The sequence below is a fragment of the Coregonus lavaretus genome (assembly GCF_964263955.1).
Source record: "Coregonus lavaretus genome assembly, chromosome: 6".
Lineage (NCBI taxonomy): Eukaryota > Metazoa > Chordata > Actinopteri > Salmoniformes > Salmonidae > Coregonus > Coregonus lavaretus.
In genome coordinates, this window is record NC_139993.1 from 2,708,185 (window position 1) to 2,735,700 (window position 27,516).

Below are 27,516 nucleotides of genomic sequence, written 5' to 3' on the forward strand. Positions count from 1 at the left end.
TATAAACTTATTTGTGATTTACATAGCCTACAGAAATAACCTATATGGTAGTCATTACCCCTCATTTACCACACATATGCAACTGAAGAGTGCCCAAGGTAGGCTGGTAATAAAACATGAGAAAATGGATCAAACTAGCCAGCACTATTTTATCATCCTCTATATCTGCCTGTCCATTTATACTAGTGAGCAAATCAGGCTGCCATTGTCAAGGGTACAACGGGGCGGGATCATGCTGTGTTGTTAGTGGGATATCACTTGGATTGGTTGCTTGGGTATGGGGGCCACTTCCTACATTATTTCTCAGCGGAGAGAGCGAGCGGTCTTAGTTTGAACAAAATGGCTGCAAGAACGCTGTCAACGAGAGCTCACTGAATGTATTATGACTGTCCACTCCTACATTTGGATTTTTCGAGAATGTATTTTCTTGGATTCGTTTTTCAATTTGCATTCGTGGTAGCAAGATCGTCGGTCAGATGTTGTTGCTAACCTGCTAGCTCATCAGCTAGCGGCCTAAACACAAATTATTTCATTTTGCACTTTAACACAAGTTGGCTAGCTAGCTAGTAATTATCTTCGACAATTTACTGAAAACATTTGCAAATTTCTAATTGCAACAGTCGATGACTAATGCCAACTAGCTAACGTTAACAACTCAGCTACTTTTTGAGTCGAATTGTTTCTCATGCTTTTTCGTTTTTTGCTGCTTTTTTTTTCCGATATTTTTTTTATGTCGTGATACTTCGACGTTTAGCATTGTTTTTTGATGTTGCGAAAATTGTAATTTTAGTGCATCGTTGCCCTAAAATACAAAGTTCTTGCTGTCTGTTTTTCAAATATCGATCTCGGTATTTTTGTTATGAAGCTGCTTAAACAGTTATTCGGTCAGTAAGCCGCTGTCGCACGAGAGCTGAACTTGGCTAATGCTAGCTAGCCAGATAACTGGGAAGACTGAAATCCTGATTTGTTATTTACGGGTACTTTTCGGAATAGGCGCAGGATAATGTTTTTCTGCATCATTCTCTGCCGTGCACCAACTCTGTATTGAAAGCTGCCAAAGCTCAACGTGTGATTACGCAAGGTAAGGAATACTTTATTGATATCCAACCATAGCTTGTTTGACAAGCGGCGTCACACCAGCTCTAACATACATTGTGTTCTATTTATTATGTGGCTCGAGCAAAGTCCAGTATTTTGCTACTGTTCCAGTTTTCATAGTTACATTGCTTTTATTTACTAACTTATATTAGCTGATTTATAGCAATACATTCTGGGAAGGGGTAACGTCAGCTATATTAGCTGGCAAGTTACATTCCTACCACCATGACATTACACTGAGCCTATGCAGTGTTTATTTTTGCTTTACAGTCAACGAGCCAATGTCAATGATAGTGGCTAGGCTGATGGCTATCTAAGATGAGACTTGATACCAACAAGCTGAAGCTTTAAACATAACTACAAGGGCAGCATGCATTGCTGATCAGCATAGTTTCACTTTTATAAAGAATTTATAGCGAGACCTTAATTGAACTCATTTGTAGCTGTTATTGACAGGGCTGCCTTTTCTAAAATACAAACCATGATTTATCCATGGGTTTGGATGAAAATGCATGAGAGTTCTGTGTTCAGAATCTCAAACCAGGACCACCAGAGGCAGGTTATATCATAATCTAATTAATGGTCGGCTTAGCTCGGGTTGAAATGGCACTGGAATGGACTGGCTCTCCTGATTCTAGTGAATGCATGTGTGTTGTAGGAACAGAGCTGCTTTTCTTGAAGTGGCAAACCTTTCCATGTCAAATAAGTCAGTTGATTGTGTCATATTCAGCTTGAAATGTAGTCTAAAGGCAGACCGTAATATTTGAGACCTTTTGTTGTTATTCCTCTATGTTGATTCCATTCCATCAAATTGCTACAATAATGTGGACTGCAGTGTTTGTTTATTTGTTAAACATCACTACCCCCTTTTCATACAGTAGAGGAAGGTATGAGTTGTGATTGAACTGTCACCTTCCTATCCCTATGCATACTCCCATCCCAAGGTTCTGGAGTACATCCTATAGCCCCCACCCCCCCCATCTTATCTCAATCGTCACACACCAGTGGGGCGATAATGAAATGCATAGTGAGCGGGGAGAGAGACCGGGGTAGTGGGGGACATGGCGGGTTTATAGAATACTTAAAGTGCTTACCAGGAGGAGTGTGACCATTTAATGTCAAGCTCAAGGCTCTGGCTGCCAGTTGGTTAATGCGCTGCAGTTCTTAATCAGTTCGTGAAGGTGCCTCCCGTCTCCCTCCACCCTGCGACGCCCCCAGCCCAGCTGACAGTCCCCGAACCCTCCACCCCAGCACTTCCTCAAAATAGTCAGAATTAATCTAGGATAACTCAACGAATCTGTCATTAATTTATGTGTTTGCCAAGGAGATCTTAGTAACGCAATTCAACATCTAAGATGTTTGGTGCAGTATTTCTCAAGCAAACATGAAAACGAGTCGGCTATCGTTCAATGACAACAAACACTTAATTGAATAATCCCTACTGTTGACCAATGACCAGCAAAGGGGCGTAGACTTCGGCTCTGCGAACAGCCTGTAAAACCCTTGCCGAAGACCAAAATGGAAAAAAAATCACAAAATCGTCATAATATATGCGCAAACTGTTCCGAACTGTTTTGGATGGGAAGCATGCGGACCCCTTTACCCCTTCCAGACAACAGCAGGTGATTGGGGACTGAGGAAGGAAGGAGGCAGTCTAGGGACTGACTGGGCATGTTGTCTTGACATAATGAGGATGTTTACTGCTGATGTTGGCTACTTGTTCCATTCCTGTAACCTACAGGTGTTATTTCGCCATAAGTTAGAAAATGTTTTTGTTTCAGGAGTAAAGGCGTTCTTTATTAACATATTTGACTTGACAAAGTGTTATAAAACAATGTAGAGCTGTGCTTAGGGAATGAAATATGCATGGAACTGGAGAGGGAGCTGTTTCATTACTGGACTGATTACTACACGTTTGTTTTGATTTAGAGTCTTGTAACAGAGCCGAGGGTTGGCTGCCTAGCAACACTACACCAAAACCCTTCCTTATCTCCTGTTCAGATGGATCATTTGTTTGAAATTAGAGTGAAGGCTGCCTGAGGCGAATGTAAGAACACAAACCGCTTTTAATTCTCTCCTTCGATGTCCTCAACAGCCTTGCAGACAAAAACATCATGAGCAGAGTAGGCAAAACCACGGGGTGCCATTGCCTCAGTCTATCCATCCACATCCCACACTGATCTCGCCCAGGCTGCCGGTTGCACCGCTGTAGTACTAAGCCTGGCGATTTTATGAGCCTTTAAAAAAAAAAAAAACAGGCCTGATGGATAACATGCTCTCTCTGTGTACCAGGAGGTCGTCATGGCTGAGGCTGGTCAGCGGCTGGCGGTAGAGGGGCGTCAACAGTGAAATCAACTTAATTCAATGAGGGTTTCTGCCGAACCATTTATCCTATAGCGGTAGGGTGTTCTTTATAAGTCCCAGGGTAAAGCTTGGGCCAAACAGCTGTTGTCTGACTGACTGGTGTAATGTAATCACACTGGGAATGAATTGAAGATCTTTCAATAGGGTGGACTGTGCCTGCTAGGTTAGTTCCTTTCCTGCCAACACTTGTCAGTTACTACTCAGGCAGTCTTCCCTGAAAGTAAACAGAATCAATATGTCATTACTTCAAGGGGAGTCGGCTTCTCGTGTGTGTGAGGCCAGGAGAGGTTGAAAGTGGGAAATGGAAACATCCCACCCCCTTCCAAGGGCCCCAGTGCCATAACCGTTGCTTACGTGGGGTGGGTGGGGTCGACCGGCCAGGACCCCTAATATAGGAGGCTGTAACTAACGATGGTGCAGCCTGCCTGCCATGTCTAGTCCATGTGAGAGGGGAGGGGTGGACCTGGCAGGGGTGGGTCGGGAGGGGGAGCCCAGCCCAGGCAGGCACTGTGTCTTGGCAGCGATCCAGGGGAATGTCCTGTCGATGTCGAGGCAGGGGCCGGTGGGGGCCTCCCTCTCCCTTTCCCCTTATGTTGGCTAATTGGAGAGACGTGAGGAGGCATCATCACATGTAGAGGACAGAGAGAAGCTGGACTAACCGCACTGTTTCTGTCAGACTATTAGACAGTAGGCAGTGCTTGTAATGTCATTACAACTTACTTACTTTAAAAAATCTCTTTGGATAGCCAATGTTTGTTTGCCGTTATTATGTCGATAACTAAGTTATATTAGGCTACATGCTGTGGGATAAGTCAAGTGTGTGCTAAGGCTTTTCCAGGTCAGGTTGAGGCTTTGTTTATTTTGAGCATACCTGGCAAATCCCCACCTGCATCTTCATTGATGCTTGTCTGAATCAGCCCAGTGACATGAATGGCATTCATACTTGGCATAGTTTGATTGCGTAGTGTTGACAGTGCTTTAGCGCACATTGCAATTGAGAGCTTGTTTGTTCACTTCACTTTTGAATGGCAAAATATTTCAACATTGACTTGTATTTCAGGTTGGAGTCCATGTTTCCATTTAGCCTACATGCACGTTAGCTGTTTTACTATACTTCATAGATTTTCCATGAGTTGAACACTAAATTACAATCAGCTTTTGCAATAGGCTACTTATGGGGTAACTTCAGTACCTTGATAAGATGGCCTACTTGTCCTATTAGACATTAGCTCAATTTCCCATCCATCTTGTCAGCCATGAAGGATTCAGTAAGTTATCACACTCCCCCCTACATCAGCAGGGACCCAGCCAGTCTCTCTCCTCACAGCATCTTTCAAACGCATCAGATCTGAGCATGCTTTGTTCCCCCCCAGCTAAACAAAGTGCTTAGATTTCCTCTTTCTCAGACTTTGTTGTGCTTTCTGCTTTTTTCTTTTGACAGATTCTGTCTCTCTGCTGTGGTTGGCAACAGTGAAAGTCAGGCAGTCAATGTCAGAGCAACCTTGAGGGAATGCAGTCAACTGGCTCCATTCAGGAGACCAACCCTATACTGTTTGTTTGCTTTTTCTTCTGTCGATTTCATTGAGTCCTCGTGGCTTGGACAGTTTTATTAGACTATAGTAGTAGTGAAACTGGAAGAAGGCATTCCAATGCCTAAATAGTAGATACTAGAGTCTTTGCAGCTTTAGCGCGACTCACATTCATCTTAGTCCTGATAAACTTTTTTTTTTTTTTGAAGGGCTAGATCAGCTTTAATATTGCAGATTGATTGTAACTTCCATCAATGTAATTGTCTGCATCACTTCCAATCCCCCATATGTTTTTTTACGTATGCATGCAATGTTTTTATTGCATGCATACATATAAATACATATCCTTTTAAAAATATATATTTCCCTTTATTACTTTCCAACCCCACCACCCCTTCCCTAATTGGAGTAAACTAGTGAACAACAAGGCTTAAGCCTCTACTTCCAGCTTATACATACTATATACATTTTATGGACACAGTCAATTTTATAATAATTCTATTTTGTTTGTTTTTACTCCTGAACTTCCTCTACCCTCAATCATTTTCATGATGTCCATCCGGTTTGCTACTATATGCCATATCTTTCTAACTGTGCTCTTTCACAAAAGCTCTCAACCTATAACCTATATACTTATTATGGACACAGTATGCTTTACGTTAGTTATCTTGTTGTTATTAGTCCCATCCTTCAACTCCATTCAACACCACCCATCTATCTCTTAACACCATCCATATTGGATTTCTATTTGCCATATATTTTTCAACTGTCCTGTGATGTTTTACAAAAGTTCTGAACCCTTCTATTCTCATTGTTTCTACAGATTGTAATTTGAAAATAAACATTTTTGCTAAAAGTATTATTATATTATTGATCGATTGACTATGGTTTTTCAGATCACCCAGTAGTGCTATCTGCAGGATTAGCTCCAGGTAAATATTGCAATCCTTTAGCCATTTCTGGACCTGTGTCCAAAAACAAGCTACAAATGGACAGTACCAAAAGACATGATCTAATGATTCTGTCTCTTCGCAGCAAAATCTGCAGAGCTGGGAAGATTTTATCCCCCATATAAATAACATTCTGTTGGTAGCAATAATTTTGTATAATAATTTAAATCGAACAATTCTAATTTATGAATCCGGCATCATTTTGCGTATCAGTTCATAAACACTATGCCATGGAATCGGTACGTCAAAAATCTCTTCCCAACTATTTTGCAATCTATATGGGACGGCTGTCAATCCTTTGGTCCTTAAATGAAACTGGTATACTTTTTTATTTATCACAATTTTCTTTAACCAATTATGTTCTTTAATGCAGGGCCGACAGACAAGTTCCTTACTTTTTCCCCCTTGCACTTTTCTCTTCCATTTTTGCGGTAAAGCTGCAATTATTTGGTTGTAATTTTGGGTAGAGCAGACATTTCCATATGTTTTTGTCCTGAGAAACTTCTTGATCTGGATAGTTAACTTGAAGAAGTATTAAAAACAACCTCATAGCATTAACAAAAGCTGAGTTTGTAAAGGTTGTGAACCAGCTAATGTTCCACTCTGTCTTGAGATGACTGTAAGTCGCTTTGGATAAAAGCGTCTGCTAAATGGCATATTAAATATTACATATTTGAAGTAGAGTGACTGTCTCACAAATAGACCCACTGTCTCACAAATAGACCCACTTTTCTCTCACCTCTCCAGTGGCCTATGTGGCTTGTCAACCCAGCTATAGTACAAGTTATCAGAGTACCGTGCTCAACTAAGAGCTTTTCTCAATTACCGTTATGGTCATGTAACTCTCCTTAGCCTTAGAAAAAAGTACTAGGGTACTTTCCCTTATTGAGTGAGTCACAGCCCACAATCCACATTTCTCTGGCAGCTTAGGCTGCGTTCAGACAGCCTAATTCTGATCTTTTTTTCTCTCCTTTTGACCAATCAGATCAGCTCTGAAAAAGAGCTGATGTGAAAAGACCAATTAGTGGGAAAGAATATCAGAATTGGGCCGCCTGTCTGAGCGCAGCCATTGACAGCCTTGTCCATTGGCCAAGTATAGAAACTGACAGACTCCCCATGCCGCCTCTATACACTGCAATATGCTCAATAGTCTAGTCTATATGCCTTTGGCACAACATAAGCTTTTTATCATATTAAGTTGTGATTTCTTTACCTAATGAACCTGCCAGAACATAAGTTCCCTATTGACTTGGCGAGGAAGCAGCTAGCAAAGACATTGAGGTCTAATAAATTCTGAAAGAGAACTTCAAAGGAGTTTTATTCTTAGCTTTCGTTGTGCTCTCAACGCCGCCAGCCAGCAACCAAGAGTATGAAAATCACCACCCTCTTTTCCATTCATTGAGTCAGCCCAGCAGCATAGTTGAGATAGCTGTTGTTGTTCCCACTCATAATGGCTGCATATTGCACTGGTGACTGGAATGGGCATAATGCTTCAAAACTGAAGAGGTTGACACTTTATTACTTCATTTGGGGAATTTACAGGCTTGTTTTCCCATCCGTTGGTGTTAAAGCTGCAATGAGCAATTGAAACAATAACAAAGCCAACTCCCCACCCCTGTTTCGGTAAAAAGCTGAGGGATGGGACTGGATAAATGTAACCACCCTCAAATTCATAGACTGTGCTATGGATGCAAGTACTGACCAGCCATGATTTCAAAATTATAGTTTTAACCATGTTTTGAGGCTAAATATTGTTTACATTTACTTTGTTTACAAACATTGGAGTAAAACAAGCTTATATTTTGGGTTCTGATGTGGTACGACAGTTAAACTAAGCTCATGAGGCATTTATACGTTTTATATTTTTAAAGAATCAATGGGTACATTTATAAGTCCAAAAATGTATATAGCAACTGCTGATTGCCCCTTTTAAGCTAGACTAGACTAAGGCTAGTGCCAGAGCTGGCCGAAAGCAGTGCACTATATAGGGAATAGGGTGCCATTTCAGACACAGCCTAAGACTACACTAGTCTCCTCAGTCTTTAATGGTGGCTGTAGGATTACTACTCTCCAGACAGGTTGTGGGTAGCCGCCCTGGATAATGGCTGTGTAAAAGGGCTCAGGAGAGCTGTGGCTTTCCTAATGCCTGGCTGCAGGAAAGCAAAAGGAAGAGGGATGAGGACTGTGGTGGCTTCACCCCCCCCCCCCCCTCTCTTCCCTTCCTCCTCCTTTCCTCCATGGCTTTGCTCCGTTCTTCGTTCGTGCAGTGGCGCCGTTAGCCAGAAGGGCTACAGAACACCTGTTTGCCTTGCGGCCATCATGGCAACCTTGGCCCTGTGTCAGGGACGTTTAGCTCTGCTCTGCACACTGCCCTACAGTCTTAGCCTGACTCTCTCTCTCTTTCTCTCTCTTCCCCCTGCTCTTCCCCCTCTTCTCCTCTGGCTTCCTTCCTTTCTCACCCAAGGTGGATGGGTAGAATTAAGCTTCGCCTTTCGTCTGTTTCTCGATCTCTTTTCTCCGTAGCGCTCTCTTTCTCGCCTTCCTCTATCTTGCTGCGTTTCGTTTTTTCCTCCCCAGTGAGCTTTCTCTCTCTTTTCTCTCTCCCTTCACAGATGCTCTCCTCTCGTCTTCTTGGCCTGTCTCCCTCTCCCGACGGCTGTCGTTCTTAATTGGTGTTGCTCTGCCCGTCTTTTCATCCTCTGGTTTTCCCTCTACTCCTCCCCGGTGTGATCAGCAGCTCCAGCATCTCTCTGTGAACACGTCTCAGACTCCCTGTGCTGCTGTCGTCACACACACACACACACGCACACACACACACACACACGTTAGTCCCTCTTAACAAGCGCTGCTATTTTTGTGTAGCAGGTTCCTCATAGACCGTATGTCTTTCCTCTGTTATGCTTTCTGTCTGCGTTGATTCTGGTCATGCGGAGTTTATATACCGCTCAGAGATGGAAGGAAACCTTTGCAATGCGACGCCTTTGAATGCTCAACTCAGCAACACTTTTTATCCATAAACAATTGTTAGTGTGCTATAAAGCGGCTAAACAAATCAATCTTTATATACAAAGCGAGTGTAATCCAAAAACGTGGAAAGGTGAATGACATGTATCTAGGCTATAGGTCTTCCACAGTATATAACACCGGCATATGATACTGTATAGGCCTACTAGACCGGCGTGCCAGGAAGGTTCAGAGAGCGCTGCTTCACCAGAACATATGTCAGCTAGTCTCTCTCTGTGTGGAGTGCCTCTGCCAGGCAGGTGTAACTTGATCCCCAACCAACCTGACGTGTCAGCCTGACTCTGGGGGTGTCAGCAGCCCAGTGGAGACAGACAGGAACAGAAGGGCAAAGTCCCACTGCCCTTGTCATTTCCCCTAAGCTGGTGCCCTCTCTCTGTCTGTATCGCCATCTCTCTCTCTTTATCTCGCTTGCTTCCTGTCTCTTTCTCTCTTGTTCGGTCGTTAGACAACTATCCTATTTGACAACCTATACTGTACATTTCTCTTTCTCTCGCTTTTCATTCTCATCTTTTGCTTTTCTCTTTCTTCCTCAGTCCTCACCTGGCTCCCTTGAGTGTAATTAGAAGTGAGAAGCACCATCCTCACCTCCACCCGTTACGACTGTCCTGTCTCTGGAGGGAACTCCTGTGAGGAGGGAACTCCTGGAGCAGACAGAGCGGTTGCTTCAGTGTCATAGCTGGATGCAGTACTGTCTCGGTCTTAGTCGGCACAATTTTGCTGCTTTTTGGGGTCTTTTCAGATTAGGCACAGCTGCTAGTTAAGTCTTCAAATTGTACTGTGCTTTCTAGGATTAGATTGAATGGCAACTATTTTGGGTTTAGTGTTAGACAGTTACAACACTAAGACACTGTTAGGGACAGAGCACTGGCACTGTGCTGTCATGTTAAATCTCTGGCTCAGACCAGACGAGTATAACATTGACTTGAATGGGGATGCCCGTTCTAGTTAATCTATTTCTATGAAGGCTGTAGGGCACATTCAGCACACTAACAATAAATTATTTTGAGCTAGTCTGTGCAGCGGTGCAGAAATTGATATCTGTAACATGATATCTTGGGAAAAGCCTACACAGGCTAAATGTTTTATTTAACCTTTAGTTTGACAGGGAGTCATGCTGAGACCAAGGTCTCTTTTACAGATGAGCCCTGTAATTACCAAAAATATAGGTTACACATCAATAAATTCACTTTAGGTTTAGATTTCAATGCTTCTCCTATGGATGAGTGGGGCGCAGTAGCACAACAGTGAACAATGGCTTGTTATGATCTTGGATACAGGAACACAGTCAGGTGGTTGTGCTGTACAGCGTGGTGTGTTAGTTCAACCTCTACTAGCCTGCTACCAAAATAGACTGACCGTCATTCTTAATCCGTTTACTTAACCGTGTATTTTCTAGGAAATGAGGTAAATAAATAAATGTGCGTGGTGTAGTATTATTGTCATAACCCCTCCCCCTCTTCTGATCTCCTCTGTCATAAACTGGCTCACCAGATGGGCTATGTATGGGAGATCCCATGTTATTAACAGCTAGGACGGTGGTAGGCTAGTAGTCACTAAGCAGTAGATGGACTGAGTCGGAGGCTCTATTTCGGAAAATTCCAGCACACAAAGGGTTCCGCCGGATATTTTTACATCCCGATCCAATTCCCCTCCTTCCACCCCTTTCTATTCTGAGGGTAATTTCAACATTCAGAACAGTGCCAGCTAGCCTAAACCCCCCCCTCCCCCTTTTTTTTGGGACAGGTGCCAAGGAATATCCGAGCAGGGGGGATGGTGGTGGGGAGAGATGCCAGTTAGACTGACGGGGTGTTGTGATTGGTCGAGGGGGTAGTAGGGGGCAGATGAAGGAGGAATGGTAGCCTATGGGGTTGTTGGATTGTTAGCGCCGTGCAGGAGCGCTGGTCTGGTTAATAGGCAGATCTGAGAGAGGAGGCACTATTGAGCACCTACTTATTACCAGGCAGAGAACCAACCAGCCTTTCTGCCCAATTAGATACTAGTGCACCACACACACCGTTCCCTCTATAATGAATAGGAGTCTGATAGTGTGTTTTACTGTCCTCCCTCAGTCATTACAGCTAGACAAGTCCTCTGTCAGTATTCCCTACTGTTAGGCAGTATACTAGCTGTACTGTAGATTGACAGTTGTTAATGGCCATGCTTGCCAATTTCTTTCTGTCTCTTGTCTCTCTCGCTCTCTCCCCCTCGCGCTCGCTCTCTCCCCCTCGCGCTCGCTCTCTCCCCCTCGCGCTCGCTCTCTCGCGCTCGCTCTCTCCCCCTCGCGCTCGCTCTCTCCCCCTCGCGCTCGCTCTCTCTACCCCCCTCGCTCTCGCTCTCTCTACCCCCCTCGCTCTCTACCCCCCTCGCGCTCGCTCTCTCTACCCCCCTCGCGTTCGCTCTCTCTACCCCCCTCGCGTTCGCTCTCTCTACCCCCCCGCGCTCGCTCTCTCTACCCCCCCCGCGCTCGCTCTCTCTACCCCCCCCACGCTCTCTGTGTCAGAACATGGCTGTCCCTATGGACACTCCTCCCCACCATTACTCAATCTCAGCCTGCCTCTGCCTGTCACTTTGATTGACAGTTCCCTTCCCCTACCAACAGGCAACACACCGGGAGGCGGGCCTGTCATTACTCTCCTGTCATTATTATGATTATTCATTAATGTATTCATATTCAGGCCCCTATGGACACTGTCTGCAGACACTTTTTCTGACTGTTTAAGTCTGGCGAAAATCACTGGCCGCTCTGCTACAGCAGTCAGCGCCAGTGTGTGTGTCATTCACTCAGGCACTGAGAAAAATGTGTGTTTGTGCCCTTCCTATTGCTGAGGACAGAGCACAATGGCCGATTGTGCATGGCAGGCCTGAGTGTGTGTGTGTGTGTGTGTGGAGGCAGTTGAAGAGGATGGTGAGTTCCCAGAGTCCCAGGATAGCAGGCTGGATATGCGGTGAGAGGAACACCCAGTCAGTTGGAAGCTGTCAAGTAGTATTGACCACTGAGTTTTCCCATTGGCCAGATAATAACCAGAATGTCTACTATGAGTGGCACTTACCTAGCTGGCAACACTGACCAGATTGGAATGGATAACCGGCACTAGCAGGCTTTAGACACACACGTACGTACACACACACACACACACGCACACACACACACAGGCTCCCCCAGTCCTCTACTCATGCCTTTAATAGTTTCCAGGAACCGTCACCAAATTTCAGCCAAAACAAATAAAGGCTGAAATATACCTCTGGCTCTCCAGCTATCGGATCTCTCCTTTGGCTGCTTGGCAGGCGACTGGAGACAGACTTTGGGAAATGCTTAGAGTTTGTTCTTTCTCTTTCTTTCGCTCTCATTCTTTCCTTTTTTCTATCTCTTTTCCCCTCTGTCAGTTTCCGGGTGACTCTCCTTTTGCCCCCCCCCCCCTCCCTGCCCCCAGTCTCTCTCTGGCCATGAAGGAAATTGCATTTAAGAAGCAACTCAGTGTGTTACTTCTGAAATGCTGTATGTGCTTGGCGTCTAAAAGTCTTCTCTGGAAAAAGTTTGCTAGCTCTGACATTGACCTCTAAGCGGATGAAAGGGAAATTGTAGATCTAGGTTACTGAACTTAAAGCCTGCTGCTCCTCTCTGCCCTGTTCTGAAAACCTGCCCTTTCTATTTGCAGCTGAGAGAAGCTAACAACACGAGAAAGAGAACCATTTGATGGAAGAAAATAAAAATAAAAAGCAAGAAAAGACCAAGAAGGAAGCTGCTCAGAAACAGGTGAGTGGTGTTAAATCTCTCTGTCTCTGGCTGTCTGTCTCTGTCTCTCTCTGTCTCGCTCTCGCTCTCTCTCGCTGTCTCGCTCTCTCTCACTGTCTCGCTGTCTCGCTCTCTCTCGCTGTCTCGCTTTCTCTCGCTGTCTCGCTCTCTCACGCTGTCTCGCTCGCTGTCTCGCTCTCTCTCGCTGTCTCGCTCTCTCTCGCTGTCTCGCTCTCTCTCGCTGTCTCGCTCTCTCACGCTGTCTCGCTCTCTCACGCTGTCTCGCCCTCTCTCGCTGTCTCGCCCTCTCTCGCTGTCTCGCCCTCTCTCGCTGTCTCGCACTCTCTCGCTGTCTCGCTCTCTCTCGCTGTCTCGCCCTCTCTCGCTGTCTCGCTCTCTCTCGCTCTCTCTCGCTGTCTCGCCCTCTCTCGCTGTCTCGCCCTCTCTCGCTGTCTCGCTCTCTCTCGCTGTCTCGCTCTCTCACGCTCTGTCTCGCTCTCTCACGCTCTCTCTCGCTCTCTCTCGCTGTCTCGCTCTCTCTCGCTCTCTCTCGCTGTCTCGCTCTCTCGCTGTCTCTCGCTGTCTCTTTCTCTCTCTCTCACGCTGTCTCATTCTCTCTCGCTGTCTCTTTCTCTCTCTCTCTCGCTGTCTCTCTCTCTCTCTCGCTGGCTGTTTCTGTCTGTCTCCTTCTGTCTCCTCAAACCGAGTACCTCCTTCCAAAAAACGTCAGACTACACCGACCCCCCCCTTCTCCCTCCCTCCTCTCCTCCATTCACTTCTGTTCCCCAGGTAGGTGTGTTCAGTTCAGTTTAGTCGCTATATGACTGTGAGTGTGGGAGTTCCTCCCTAGCTTATCCTCATGGATTAGCCTAGAGCCTGTAACCCTGCAGGCAGCTCACTGCCAGGTGTATGGACCCTATTTAAAGACAGATTAGAGCTGGACTCCATGGCTCAAGGGAGGCTAGCACACTAGCTACACACACTGCTCTGTTGGAAACACTAGCCTGGCTCTGGTAAATTGTCCATTGTATGCACATGTACCAAGGAGATATTGTTCTCGCACATAGACACACGCCATTCATGCACATTCATACAATTGTACACACAGGCATTTAAAAACACAATGATATGCACATGTATTAAAAACACACATACCCTAGAGCCCGACAGATAAATCGGTTGACCGATATTAGCCTTTTCACATAAATATTTGTTTCTGTCTTTATTCCACAGATAAAGCGCAGATATTATATACATACATTTTCAATGGTTGCCTGAAGAGGGCGCTCTAAGAGCTTCTCATTGAACATCATTCAGCCCTTCATGATAGAGTGGGCATGGGTGGCTTTCCGCCACCAGCGATGGCATATTAGAATGAATAAATAAACAAAAGTTAGCTTCACCAAGAAAGGAGCCCTGTCCTCCTCATATGCTCACTTAGCTAGCTATCCAGCAATGAAGTTAGGCTCTATCTAGCCAGCAAGGTAGTTAGCCTAGCTAGCTAGCAATCTGTGCTACTTATCTGCAAACATTGGACTGGCCCCAAAGTGAACACTGACTCATCCGTGAGCGTGTGACTAAAACCAGTGCGGCAAGCATTTTCCTGCATGAACGTTTTCAGTAATCAGCGCATTCCATTTGCATTTGAAATATATAGCCAATACATATTTTTTTTTTTATTGAATAACAGTATAATTCACATGATGGTTTCAATAAGAAAACATTTTCGTAATGAACAGCTAGCGCGTGCTTGTCATAAGCTCTTATTGCGAGGTTGCCATAGTGTATCGTTACATGGCCTTTGACTGTTGTAAAGCGCTGTGGTGAATCTACTCAATACATGCTGACGGTGACATCTAGTGGCGATATTACGAACTCATTCTTGTTTATTAGTGCGCTTCAGCGCACACACTTCTGCATTCTTATCAACTGCCATAGATGGACACATCTTTAAGTTGTACCTAAGAAGGTCAACTGAACAAGTGTTTTGTATTTACTTTCGTATTAATAGAGGATATAGTGGCATTTTGGTGGTTAGCATGTTCTTAAATAATGTTAATTTAATAGTTAGTTACGGAATCAACATTTAGAGTATCTGTAACTTTTTTTCACAAATTGTGCTCCAAAGGATTATGTTTTTCAAAATGTCTATTTTTCATTCCACAGCCTGTAGTTATCACATTCCACTCTACTTCCACTAGCCAGCAGCTGTGCCAAGGCACTTTATAGCAGGCGTTTACCCAGGTGGGCTTGTTTGGGTCTTGAAGACTGAGGCGTTTTACCCTGCATGTCTAGACTGCCCGTTGTATGTCTCAATGTCCCACATCCCTACATTTTCAGCTAATTTCAATCGGATTTTCATTTAAGATATTTGGCCAGTCTTTGTATGAATATGTGATTGTGGGCTGCATCCAATTTGGCAGCCTGCAATGTAATGAAGTTCTACTGGGAATATCATTTCTCATGTTTACTTTGATTATGAGTTTGTTCAACAGTTTCCTTTCCTGTTGTGGAAAAGTACATAAATTCCTTCCTCTAATGCGGTAATTTTTTTGTTAATGACCAACTTTTATGACATACCGTTTTGGTAGCGCCACGTTAATCATTGAACAAAAACAACTCTACGTTTACAGCTGTTGACTTCTCTCTCTGTGTCTCTGTCTGTGTGTCTTCTAGGCTGCTGAGGAGAAAACCAAAGGTGAGTGGAATGACTAACTTCCGCTCCTAGCCGCATAGCTTTTTAAAAAGACATGCAAATGATTGACACACACACGGCCCTTATCACCTCTGATTTAAGGGAGTTGATATGAGCCGTAAAGGCGTAGACATGCAGATAAAGGCTGTATAGGAGCAGGTCCCTGTAGCCTACAGCTAACACATCGAGTCAGTCCAGTGTCGTCTAACTAACACACACTGACTCCTCCTCTGAGCTCAGCAGTGCTGGCCAATGAAGCGTGAGGAGGGCACCCAGATGGGAGCTCCTAACAGTGGGGAGAGAGGGGTTGGGGGATGGAGGGGGTTTGGGAGGGTAAGGAGTTCACTCAGTTCCGTGGGCGACAGTCTTTTAAGGGGCATCTTGCCTTCTACGGTTCCTCGTTCCTCTCTCTCCCAGCAGCATGTGTGCCTCGCATCGGTAGTATGTGAAGTATGCATGCTGTTTCTACATGTGTTCCCATTTGTGCACGTCAAACGTTTCTTATTGTATTTAGCCAACGGATTAGTCTAGTGTGTGTGAGAAATGTGTCATTGCGTGTGAACAAGCCTAGGTGTCATTGTTAGTGCGTATTAGGCAGATGGGGCCAGGGCTTTGGTCCACTCTAAAGCCCATTAGAGCATCTGTTCAGGTTGCACTGGTCAGCACCTCGCCCTCTAAAAGCTGTGTGTGTGTGTACTGTGTGTGTTTGTGTTACCAGGGATTGGCCCCAACACACCCCAGGCGGTCTAACAGCTAGCTAACAGCCCTAGCCAATAGCCATTGGTGTTTGGCCCGACGTCCGTTGGCGTTGTGTAGAGGTCAATGGCACTTTCTTGACCTCTGACCTCATTAAGGTCTGCCTCATTATCTCTGGGGGGGAGACTTGGTGCTCCGTCTGTTGGTGTTGGTGAGTCATCCAGTGAGAAGGAACCATTTTAAGCGGAGGGGTGACGGAGGGCGTCTAACAGACTGAGAAGGTTAGTTAGAAGTCGGATGACACTGAGGAGAAGTGTAAAAACAGAGAAATAGGGAAAAATGGAGCGAGGGAAAGGAAGTGAGTAGGAAAGAAAGTGGGATGTGTGTATTCAAGCATCAGCCTACAGAGTATAGGGCCAAAAAGGAACTTGTGGAGCTGAAACAACTAAATTGACACAGTATAGCCTACCTTTAAAGTAAGCAAGAGAGAGAAAATGTTCTCCACTCAATTTGCTACAGAGCCCTCTAAGTAGCATATGACTTACTTCAGTTAGCATCCATGTCACTAAATAAGGTGTGTGTGTATGTGTGGGCAAATCAGTATGCAGCTGTGATGTCTCTCCAACCATATCAATGATCTCTCATCACTCTCTCAAACACACACGCACTCGTTTGTACACCCACAACCCCCCAGCCTCATCCCTTCTCCAATCACCTCTCCAGCTTCCTCCTCCTCCCTTCCTCTCACGTTTCAATTTGTTTGCGGTAATCGATCTTGCCTGGCTCGTTCATATGTATGAAAATTAGATAAGGCGCCGGCGCTGCGGAATTAACTCCTGTGCCCCCCATTAGCAATGGAGGTCCAGTGAGACTGGGGACCAGCCACCATCCTCCCCCACCCAGGCAGTCCCTGTTGGGGTAGAGAGAGAGAGCCTCAGCCCTCTATTAGCATGGAGGGTAGGGGGACGCTGATTATTCCCCACAATCAAACCCCTTCGTGCTGCACACACACATAATGCACCACACACACACACACCATGCACCACACACACCCTCTACACCTAGCTCCCCCATCCCTATTGGGACCGGGAGACTCAATCCAGCTCTCCCTGTGATTGGAGGAAATGCTTAGGGTGGAATTGCAAACAGCCCAGGCAATGATATGCTTTCAAAGCCACTGCAACACTACCTTTCACTGTATGCACACGCAAACCCACACACACATCATTAAATAAGTTATGAGAACACACAGAACTGGCTCGGCGTGACGCAAATGCAATTCATGGAAACAGGTGGCGGCTTCTGAGTTTTTGTGAGCGAAATCCGTCAGTAATACCCGGGTACGGCTGACGCATTCTTTACCCAGCCCTGGTGTAATCAGAAAAACAGTGACTGCCTTTTTAAAGGGTTGAAGAACAAAATGTAATGCATGTCAATCTTCCATCTACGTTTCACTTTAAGGCGTGGGCATGCTTCAGTTCGGCTGGCTGCTAGCTGAAGTCAGCTAGGTGAACCGAACGAGTGTGCTTGCAAACTCCCTTAAAAGACCTTTGCTTGAAAAATGAGAAAAAATAGGTAAAGTACGTTTGTCCATTTTGAGACGCCGTAGCCAGTATATACTTCCTTAAAATAGTCCTAATTAATCTAATAGCTCTTAGTCGCGCAATTTTACATCTAAGTAAGACGTTTGGTGCAGTATTTCTCAATGAAAAAATGTGCATGAAACGGAGGAGTCTCTCGTTGAATGACAACTCTATTGAAGAATCCCTAGTTGACCAATCACTGACGAAGGGGCGTAGTCTTCGGCTTGCCCGAACAGACCAAAAAAAACCATAACGTTCAAAATGAACAAAAACGTCAGTGTCGTCATATTATATGCACAAACTCTTCCGAACTGTTTTCGGCCGTGAAGCATGCACACACCGTTACCCATGCTGTTCTCTCCCCTTCCTGGGAGACACCTCTGCCCTGCTACCATGGCGACCCACCACCAATTGCCACGGTGACTGACAAATTTACACGGTGTCACCACTGCGACATTATAATATGCATATTGGATTAATTTGCAATTTCACATTAAATTAATTGTGTCAACACTTTTTAGTCGGATTTCATGAATCGCAATCTAATTGGGGGATAATTTACTTTCCCGTGGGGGGAGGGGCGCCGTCGCTTTTCTGTGTGTAACTGCAACATTAATAAATACTCTGTAAATTAATAGCGAGTGAATGGATTCTGGTTTACGTCCCGTGGATTTATGGATGCGAAATATAATTGTTTTCTCTCTTCTCTTTGCTTGCATGTCAAGTGGATGGGGTTTATTAGGGGTAGAGAGAGGGGGATGAAGCGAGAGGGAGGGGACAAAGAGAGAGATGAGGGGGGAGAGCGAGAGGATCCAAAACAATGGCCCTCTCTATTTTCTCCATGTATTCATGTTGGATTATCACTCACACGCCGCAGACAGAAGAGGCAATTCAATACATCCTCAGTTATACCACAGCTGAGAGGGCTCATGTCACATTTAGAGGCAGATTAATATATAAGCGTATGTGCTGATATGAATGGCATTTAATGAAGAGGATCCTTTGTATGGAGGGGAGGAGAGCAAGACTGCCTGGTATGTCTGGAAGAGGCGGCCCTCCTGTCTTTTGCTTCAGGTCACATTCAGCCTCTTCATGTCCAAACCACCACCACCACTCTGCCATTTTATGTGGGAAGACTGACAAATCATATCTATGTGGGAAGCATTGGCTCAGTGGTATACACCTGACTCCTAAGGCACGTGGATATAAGTGGTCCTTGAGCACAGATCTAGGATCAGCTTACCTTCTCCTCACCATAACGTGTAGAAAACACACAACTGACCGTAGATCAGTCTTTGGGCAACCTCCTCCTACTTTGGATAAACTGTATGGATAAAGGAAAACTGACTGAATCGTATCTAAGTGTGGGACTTTGGCTTAGTGTTATCTACCCATAGTTAACTGCAGCAAATTCTAACAAGCCATCTCTACGAATCGTTTCTATAATCTCCTAAAGCATATAGAGTGGAGAGAATGGCTTGACACTGCTGAGATGAGCCCTCTGCTCATTAGTGTGCGTGTCAGGGCTCAGGGTGGGGGTCACAGGAGGCACACAGAGCAGAGGTGCATTAGGCAGGGAGACAGTGCTCATCTCCATGGTGATGGCCTAGTACCCAGGGAAGGGTGAGGGGTGGAAAGCTGTGCCTTTAAGTCTCTCTGTCTGTGTCTCTCTGTGTGTGTGTGGGGGGGGGTTCTCTGACCCACTACAGGGTTTACTACTGACAGATGGAACCTCAGACACCCCCACCCCCATGGCACGCACTCACACGAGAGACTGTCTGGGTGTATCCTAACAAGCAACCAGCAACACTCAAAGCTACTGCTCCTTCAGTACCTCTAAAGTCTATAGTCCCTCTTAACCTTTAGTACAGGCCCATCAGTCCTCTCAACTTCAGTGTATCCACTTAAACAAGACCACTAAACACAAAGACACCTCATCGGTCAGATGGTTTAGTTAAATCTCAGCTACATCACTTCTTTCTAATGCATTTCTTGGATATGAAAAATATGGCTTTTCGTGAAGTCACATTTGATTTTCAATGAGAATCATGTATGTAACCCAATACAGGAGGCAGATGAGCCTTTTCTATAATCCACTTATGTGTTCTACACACAGCCCTCCCCCACTATAAACACGGTCACATATTAAAATGCGTCCTCATCACACAATGGCAGCACGTAGCTAACCTCTGAATGGACGATTCCTAGAAACCTTCAAAGCCAGGCGCACTGTCCGTACCAACCAATCACAATGGCTCCTTATGCACCAGGGCCCGCCCACTTGCCCATCATCCTTTCCGCTCATGCTTTTTCTTCTCTTTCAGTGTAATTAACCATTGAGATTGGGGGACAGGAGGCCATAATTACAAGTTTGGCGGAGAGTGCTTCTCCTCCATTCAGAGGGTTTAATGGAATTTACAGTGTGTCGTTATAATGGTTTATTTAGGGCCTCCCTAGTGGCGCAGTTGTCTAAGGCAGTCTTGTCCCATCTGCCACTAGAGATCCTGGTTCGAGTCCAGGCTCTGTCGCAGCCGGCCGCGACCGGGAGACCCATGGGGCGACGCACAATTGGCCCAGCGTCGTCCAGGGTAGGGGAGGGTTTGGCCGGCATGTTCCCATTGCGCACTAGCGACTCCTGTGGCGGGCCGGGCGCAGTGCACGCTGACTCAGTAGCCAGGTGTACGGTGTTTCCTCCGACACATTGGTGCGGCTGGCTTCCGGGATAAGTGGGCACTGTGTCAAGAAACAGTGCGGCTCGGTTGGGTTGTGTTTCGGAGGACGCATGACTCTCGACCTTCACCTCTCCCGTGTCCGTACGGGGGTTGCAGCGATTGGACAAGACTGTAACTACCAATTCGATACCACGAAATTGGGGAGAAAAAGGGGGTAAAATATTTATTTAATTGACACTCATTTGAACATCAAATAGTGTTTTTAAGGCTTTAGCGACCCCAAAGGATCCAGTATTGCAGTTTGTTTTCATTATTTTCTTTGTTTGCACTCCATCTCTCTCGTTCTCGCACTCTCATTTGCTCTCTTTCTCTAATTCTGTATACCATTCTCTCTCTCTCTCATTCTCCATTCATTCCATCTTTCATTCTCTCCCTTTACTGTGCCTCTCCCTCTGTGTGTTCCTACTATCTCTCAATCTCCCCTCCAAGTCTTTGGTGTATGACAGTGTCACACGTATCACCTGCTATCTCTCCCATCAGATATGCAGTTGAATCTCCCATATCTCTCCCAAATGATAGCGCTAGAGAACTTGACTAGACAGCATTTTCATATAGCTTTCTCTCATCCTGGTGAAGGGATTTGGTTTCCCCTTGCCTCGGAAATCTCCCCCAAAGCGCTTTAGCGTCCGTTATGGATTAAAAACGAACTCTTCCCCCAAAAAGAAAAGGAATGTTTTGCTAAATCTTTGTTTAAAGCAGAGAGATGTCCTCTATTGTATCGTAACCACCATTCATGCTCACACGCTCTTGCGCACAGACTCACAGCTACTCTCTCCTGAGTACACTCTTTTTCACTGAGAGAGTTATTAAATGCAGATTATTCCAAAGATGGCTACACATTACCCAGCTGGCTAGAATAACAACAGCAATTTCACATCATAGTCTAGATAGACTGTGATCATTTACACTCACAACATAGTGCTTTAATAGCTTTTTAATTGTGTTGTAAAAGCACCAGTGTTGTCATAAACAGAGGCTACTGGAGAATAGAGTGGAACCACATCACTACACACACACCCACCCACCCACACACCCCCAACCCCCCTTCAGACACACTCGCATAATGTGGAATGTCCACACTCACAATGTACACCCTCCCCCTACGTCATAGAACCTGTGATTCATAGTGTGTGTGGTGGGGGGGGGGGGGGAGGCTGCCGGCCTCTGTGAGCAATAACAGCCCAGCAGTCCATCTGCTTCCTCTAATGGATTCAGAGCAGCAGCGAACAATGAGAGTGACTGAATTGGATGAACGAGGGGGAGGGAGCGCCAGGAAAAAAAGAGTGGCAGGGAGATGGACAGATTGAAGGGAGGGGGGCTGACACAGAGGGAGAGAATGGAATGGCTGAGCTGAGTGAGAAACGGAACAGGAGAGGGTGGACATTGTAAAAGGCGAGAGAGAGGGAAGGCGAGCAAAAAAAAGAGGAGCAGGGCGAAGGAGAGGGAGAGAGCCGAGGGAGGGAGGGGGTGGTGAGGACGCAGCACCCTGCCTGCTGATTGGCTGTGACTGCGTCAGGCGGGCTGAGGCAGAATTGGATCAGATATGTGCGTCACCAGCTGCCTGCTACAGCTCCCAACCAGCTAGCTAGCTACTGCTGCTGCAGGGGCCAGCTCTGACCAGAGAGGGACGTAGATCAGCAGGCTGTATGAGTGTGAGGGGGAGAGAACCTGGTTGTGTATGCGCATGTTTGAAAGTATATTGAGGTTGTGTGTGTCAGAGGCACAGTGGGGCACAGCTCATGTGCAGAGGGTAACTCTGTTTATAGAAACGGTGTTGGCAGTGGGACAGGCCTTTGGCAGGCAGAGGGAATGCGTGGGCCTGCCTGCAGTGTTTGCTTTAACCCCGGCTGCTGCAACACAGGACAGCTAGTCAGCCACATCAGGCCTCTACTGTTCACGTGTGGGATTCTACAGTCACACACTGTTAGTTTCTAGCTCGATATCTCCGGAGCCACAACTTGGTCAACATGAACAAATGTCATAAGCTGCAGTTGTCCTAATTGGTCAGACTGATACGACCTCAAATGTCATTGTGTGCATTTGTCCTTGTGTATGTCCTTTGTGTGTGTGTGTGTGTGTGTGTGTGTGTGTGTGTGTGTCGTGACAGACAGACTCCTGACAGTGGCTCCTGTGTTCCCAGGAGAGTGAGAGATATGTTGCCTGGTTGCTAATCTGCATCTCTCCTGTGCCAATCCCTTCGCTCTGTGTTTCTCCCCCGTCTTCTCTCTTGGCTGTCTGTGATTCAGTCTTCTCTCTCTCTCTCTCTTCTCTTTCTCCCCCCTGAGGCATAGCTGCCAGCCTGTTGTTTTTAAGACCAGCCTATGAATTCTCCTCTGTAGCCACCTAGAGAGTATAGAACCACAACAAAGTATATTCACCAAACTGATGTAGCAGCTCAGTGCAACACTGAGGTCATGAAGTATTGAGAGACAATATGGCTGCCATGCTGTTCTACTCAGCATAGACAGTGAGCACACATACCATGTTAGATATGTAGGGTATTAACCTCTTTCCAATGCAGTTGCGTAATGCGTACACACACCCACACCTGTGCTGCATAAGCCTTGGTGCGGACACACACACCTGTGCTCTGTCTATTAGTTTCCACTCCAGTCCTTGCGGGTAGCTCTTAGCCTGTGCAGCCCCAGCCTCCTGCTCACCCAGAGGGCTCAGCTAAGCTCCTTTAGCTACAGTAGGCTGACACAGTAGCTCCCGCTAGTACTGACTGCTAATACCACTCAGTCTGGGCAAGGCTTGATTAGAGGGCTGTTCTCTCTGGGAAACTAATAGACAGAGGAATGCAAAGGGTCAGGCAGAGGTGTGTGTGTGTGTGTGAGAGTGTGTAAGAACCCTTCACATGGCAGAGGGAACCTGCCCTTTCATGTTGCCTGGGCTGTCTGTCGGTGGTGTTCAAGCATAGGGAAGAGTTTCTATATTGGCCTTACATCTTATTACTAAAACGGTACTAAATGCTAACCATGTTTTGCATGATCTCTCCTTAGTAAATGAGGGATATGTGTTATACGGATGTCAGATAATTGGGGTATAATGAGAGTAAAGCCTTGCCATCTGTACTCTAGGGTTAGAGGTCATTGGATCTATCAACCTATGAACATCAGTTCAAATCAACATGTTCAAATGATCATTGTGTTCATGTCATACTCCATCAGGAAATTGATAACACACTAACCTCTTTCAACCAACAATGTTGTCTTGTAATGTACAGTGGATTAGTGATGTGTGCTGTGCAGCATTAGCTAATACCTTGCTTCCTGTGTTTGCGTCCTCCTCCAGTGCCAGAGCCAGTTAAGCCCAGCTCCGGCCCCCTCCACCACCCCACCACCTGTGTGAACCTGCCCCAGGCCTCACACCCCCCCTCCTCCTCAGTCAGAACCAATGGGAAGCGCGCCCCCCCTAGCACCCAGCAGACGTCACAGCAGCAGACCCCACCTCAGCCTCCGTCAGGCCCCCGCTACCCGCCTCGTGAGGTGCCCCCGCGTTTCCGCCAGCAGGAGCACAAGCAGCTACTGAAGAGGGGCCAGCCACTGCCCGCCGGAGCCCTGAGTAACCTCGTCGTTACCCCCGCCTCCGACCCACTCACCCCCGGTGCCCCTGCTTCTTCCACCTCAGCCTCTGCAGGCAAGCGCCACACAGGTCAGTTCCCTGCTTATTGCGTCTTACCCTTGGCTAGATCTGTGTCCTCAGTAGGAACGGGGCCCTTTTCTCCGTGTAACTTGATAAGGAAGCTGATGTTACTAAATTGGTCCCATGAAATGAAGTGTCACAGGTCATCATGGTAGATGGATGAGGCTGTTCAACACGGAGCTCTAGGCTGACCTTTACAAGGCGTACGTGTGTGCTTAAGTCAAAAAAAATGTAGGCGCATACAAATACATTTAGGAGCGCAATGAATAGGATTTGAGATAGTAAAGCAATGGTGCTCATAAATTAAAATTCCAGATCGCACAGCAAAATATTTGGCCGCATATGCGAGTAAAAAAAAACTCCTGAGTGGTGCAGTGGTCTAAGGCACTGCATCGCAGTGCTAACTGTGCCACTAGAGATCCTGGTTCGAATCCAGGCTCTGTCGCAGCCGGCCGCGACCGGGAGACTCATGGGCGGCGCACAATTGGCCCAGCGTCGTCTAGGGGAGGGAATGGCCGGCAGGGATGTAGCTCAGTTGATAGAGCATGGCGTTTGCAACGCCAGGGTTGTGGGTTCGATTCCCACAGGGGGCCAGTATAAAAAAAATATGTAATCACTAACTGTAAGTCGCTCTGGATAAGAGCGTCTGCTAAATGACTAAAATGTAAATGTAAAATGGTGGCAATGTAGAGCCCTGCAACATGTTGAGAGAGAATGGGGTGAATTGCAAATTCATATGATGTGTCCATCAGTGGGTCAGTCCAAAAACCTTGGTGTTACTCAGTGCAGGCAATATTACCCCTGTTCTCTCTCCATACTGACACTGACATTAAGGGATTGATGATGATGATAGTGTGCTACTCTGAGAATCTCCTCCACTCTGACCCATTGGTTCAACTGTTTCTACAGGGTCTCTGTGCACTGCAAAGAGGCTTTAGCTTGACGCTATTGAAATATGGCTGTGATGGTGTTTAGCCACTGAGTGGGTGTACTGTGGAGACTGGAGAGCACTCAGGACCTCTACTGCCCGCGGTCACCTTTTAATGAACTCACCAGCGACCGTGTCTGTGGACTGCAGAGAAACCTGTCAGGCCCAGAGACCCACTCTGCCAGTGGGCTTTAATTTAGAGCGAAAGAGAGAGTGTGTGAGGGGACAAACAATATGAGCCTTGAGTAAATAACGCTCAGCGTTGTTTTTCCTCCAGTGAGGGAGTGAAGGCGCGCTGTCTATTCAAGCTATCTGGTGAACCACCGTATATTAGCCTAGCATCTTCCTTTATATGCCTTAACCCTGCAGCTTTTCTCTGATGACCACCAGTCTTCACATCCCAATGGAAGGTATTTCAACCAACACCTCGAGGATCTATTCTCTTTATTGACATGGTTTACCTCCATGTTAAATGCAGAACATACACAGATAACCGCACCATGAATTGTTATACGACACTTAGAGGACGAGACGGAGAGAGACTGAGGAAGAGCTGCTGCGGCGTCTGTTCGCATACTTTATTTTTTTTTACACTCTGTCTCTCTTACTCTACCTCTCCATCTCTCTCCCTCTCTTTCATCTCTCCTCCTCCTCCTCCTCCTCTGTGGTGCTGTCTTCCATTACTGACTCACATGTTTACTCTGAGGGGGCTGCCTGCAGCACCAGAACAAGCAGCTTCACTGTAAACAGAATTTCTCTGCAGAGCCCTGGGCAGCACAGGGCATTACAGACAAATGTTGCCACACACACACACACTGATGGTCTGCTGTCCTTTTCTCCAACTGACTGGCTGGACAGCGCTCCCAGGGGCCCTCTGCAGAACACCGCCCCAGGCAGGAGAGGCCCAAGCTGGGGAAGGATTTTAGTCCCTGGGGCTTCTGATCCACTGTCTTACCCTCTGGCCGTCTGCGTTGGCATACCGTAAATAGCCATCGGCCAAAGCCTAGTTTTCTACTGCTGTACTCTACTGCCAATTATGGAAAGAGATACAGCATTCGTTTTGGCACTGACAGTGAGGAATACAGATTTGGGATGGATGCAGTCTTGAGAAGCATGCATTTGATTTGGTCAGTTTTAGGAGAAGGAGAAAAAAAAATCATGCAAACATGGGCCAATCTAATATGTCCCCAGGCTGAATGTGAGACACTATGTATGTAGATGAGCTTTGGTTTTGGGGTCAGCTTCCATTTGACCTCCCTGCTAGTGAAGTCATCATGGTTCAGAGGGTACACAGATGACACAGGCGCTTCCAGCCCCAGAGGCCTGCTGTGACTGGACTACAGGGGTTAGTGAGGAGATCCACTGTTGCTGCCTTGACCCAGTTACATCCTCTCACATCTGTCTGCCCACAGGGCCAGCTGGCTATACACACTGTAGGCCTGGAGAGTCACAACACAATCAACCAATTCAATAATGAATTAACTTTATCTGACCATTTTAAAATACACGTGACTCGAGTGAGATAACAACAATGCATCAAAAATCATAAAGGACACAAACGCGTAAGTCATAGGCCTATTTCCATTGTGGTCCTCATTAGACACAACCCACCCACCCACCCCCCCCAATCTCTCCAATACAACAGCTGATGGCATGGCAACCCAGTGAGTGCTGCAGCCTGTCTGGCCTTCGTCTCGTAGCATAGCAGGTGCTGCAGTGGGGGTCTGAGATTCAAGCCGTGCTGTGGGAAACGCGCTCAGTGCACTACAACAGCTGGTTCATTCATGGCTCTCTGTCTTCTAAGCCCCTGGGTGACGTAGCATGTGGCCAGAAGGCATGCTGTTGGCTAGGTGTTGTTAACATGCATTGGCCCCGCCGCCCTTCTCATTTGGCCCCTTGGCTTTCTCTTCAAACGCCTGGATGAGGTGGCATATCTGTTCTTTTGATTCCAGTTCCAGCCGCTATTGTTTTGTCTGCGGAGGAAGACCGATACATAACAGGTCCCATTGATGACTGTTCAACCAGATATTCCCATCAGTGATCACTGCCTAATGGCCTGATGTGCTTTAGCCGTAAGGCAATTCCTTTGACCATCGTTGTCAGGGCCACGTAAGTGACCAATGTTCAGAGGTATATGCATGGTAACGACGGCACTAGTCAATGGAGTTGGCTGAAGCACATGCCGTTCTAAAGCCAGACTAGGCTAGAGAGAATGCCTTCCCTGTCCTTTCTCTCCCCCCCCCCTCTCCCCTCTCTCGCTCTCCCCTCCAGCCCCTAGTGGGCTCATTAGCCCAGACTCTGCCAGGGAACCAAGAGGAAACTACCTCTTCTCTCCTCCTCTCCTCTCACCCAGGGTAAAACAGACATGAAGAATGAGGTTTTAAACCCTCCTGTGCCAACTCTCACCCCTTCTTTTCACTCTCTCTGTCTCTCCATTTCCGGAAGACAAACCAGGATCTTTTGATCCCGGAGACTGGAACGCTGAAGTTCCTGAAAGGGGAAAGAGGGTCTATTTTGAGGACAAAAGAGACTAAATGGT

General features: G+C 46.4%; 1 protein-coding gene across 1 annotated transcript in view; it reads left to right on the forward strand.

Annotated features, from left to right (window-relative positions):
* The first annotated feature begins 306 nt into the window (after positions 1-306).
* The window catches only part of LOC311130252 (trinucleotide repeat-containing gene 6C protein-like), a 60,999-nt gene continuing 33,789 nt past the window's right edge, over positions 307-27,516 (forward strand). The window contains exons 1-4 of the mRNA XM_084162956.1: positions 307-1,081; positions 12,622-12,719; positions 15,375-15,396; positions 23,699-24,058. Of these exons, the coding sequence (XP_084019082.1) occupies positions 12,660-12,719; positions 15,375-15,396; positions 23,699-24,058 (442 nt within the window). The 5' untranslated portion in view covers positions 307-1,081; positions 12,622-12,659. The remainder of the gene's footprint in view (positions 1,082-12,621; positions 12,720-15,374; positions 15,397-23,698; positions 24,059-27,516) is intronic.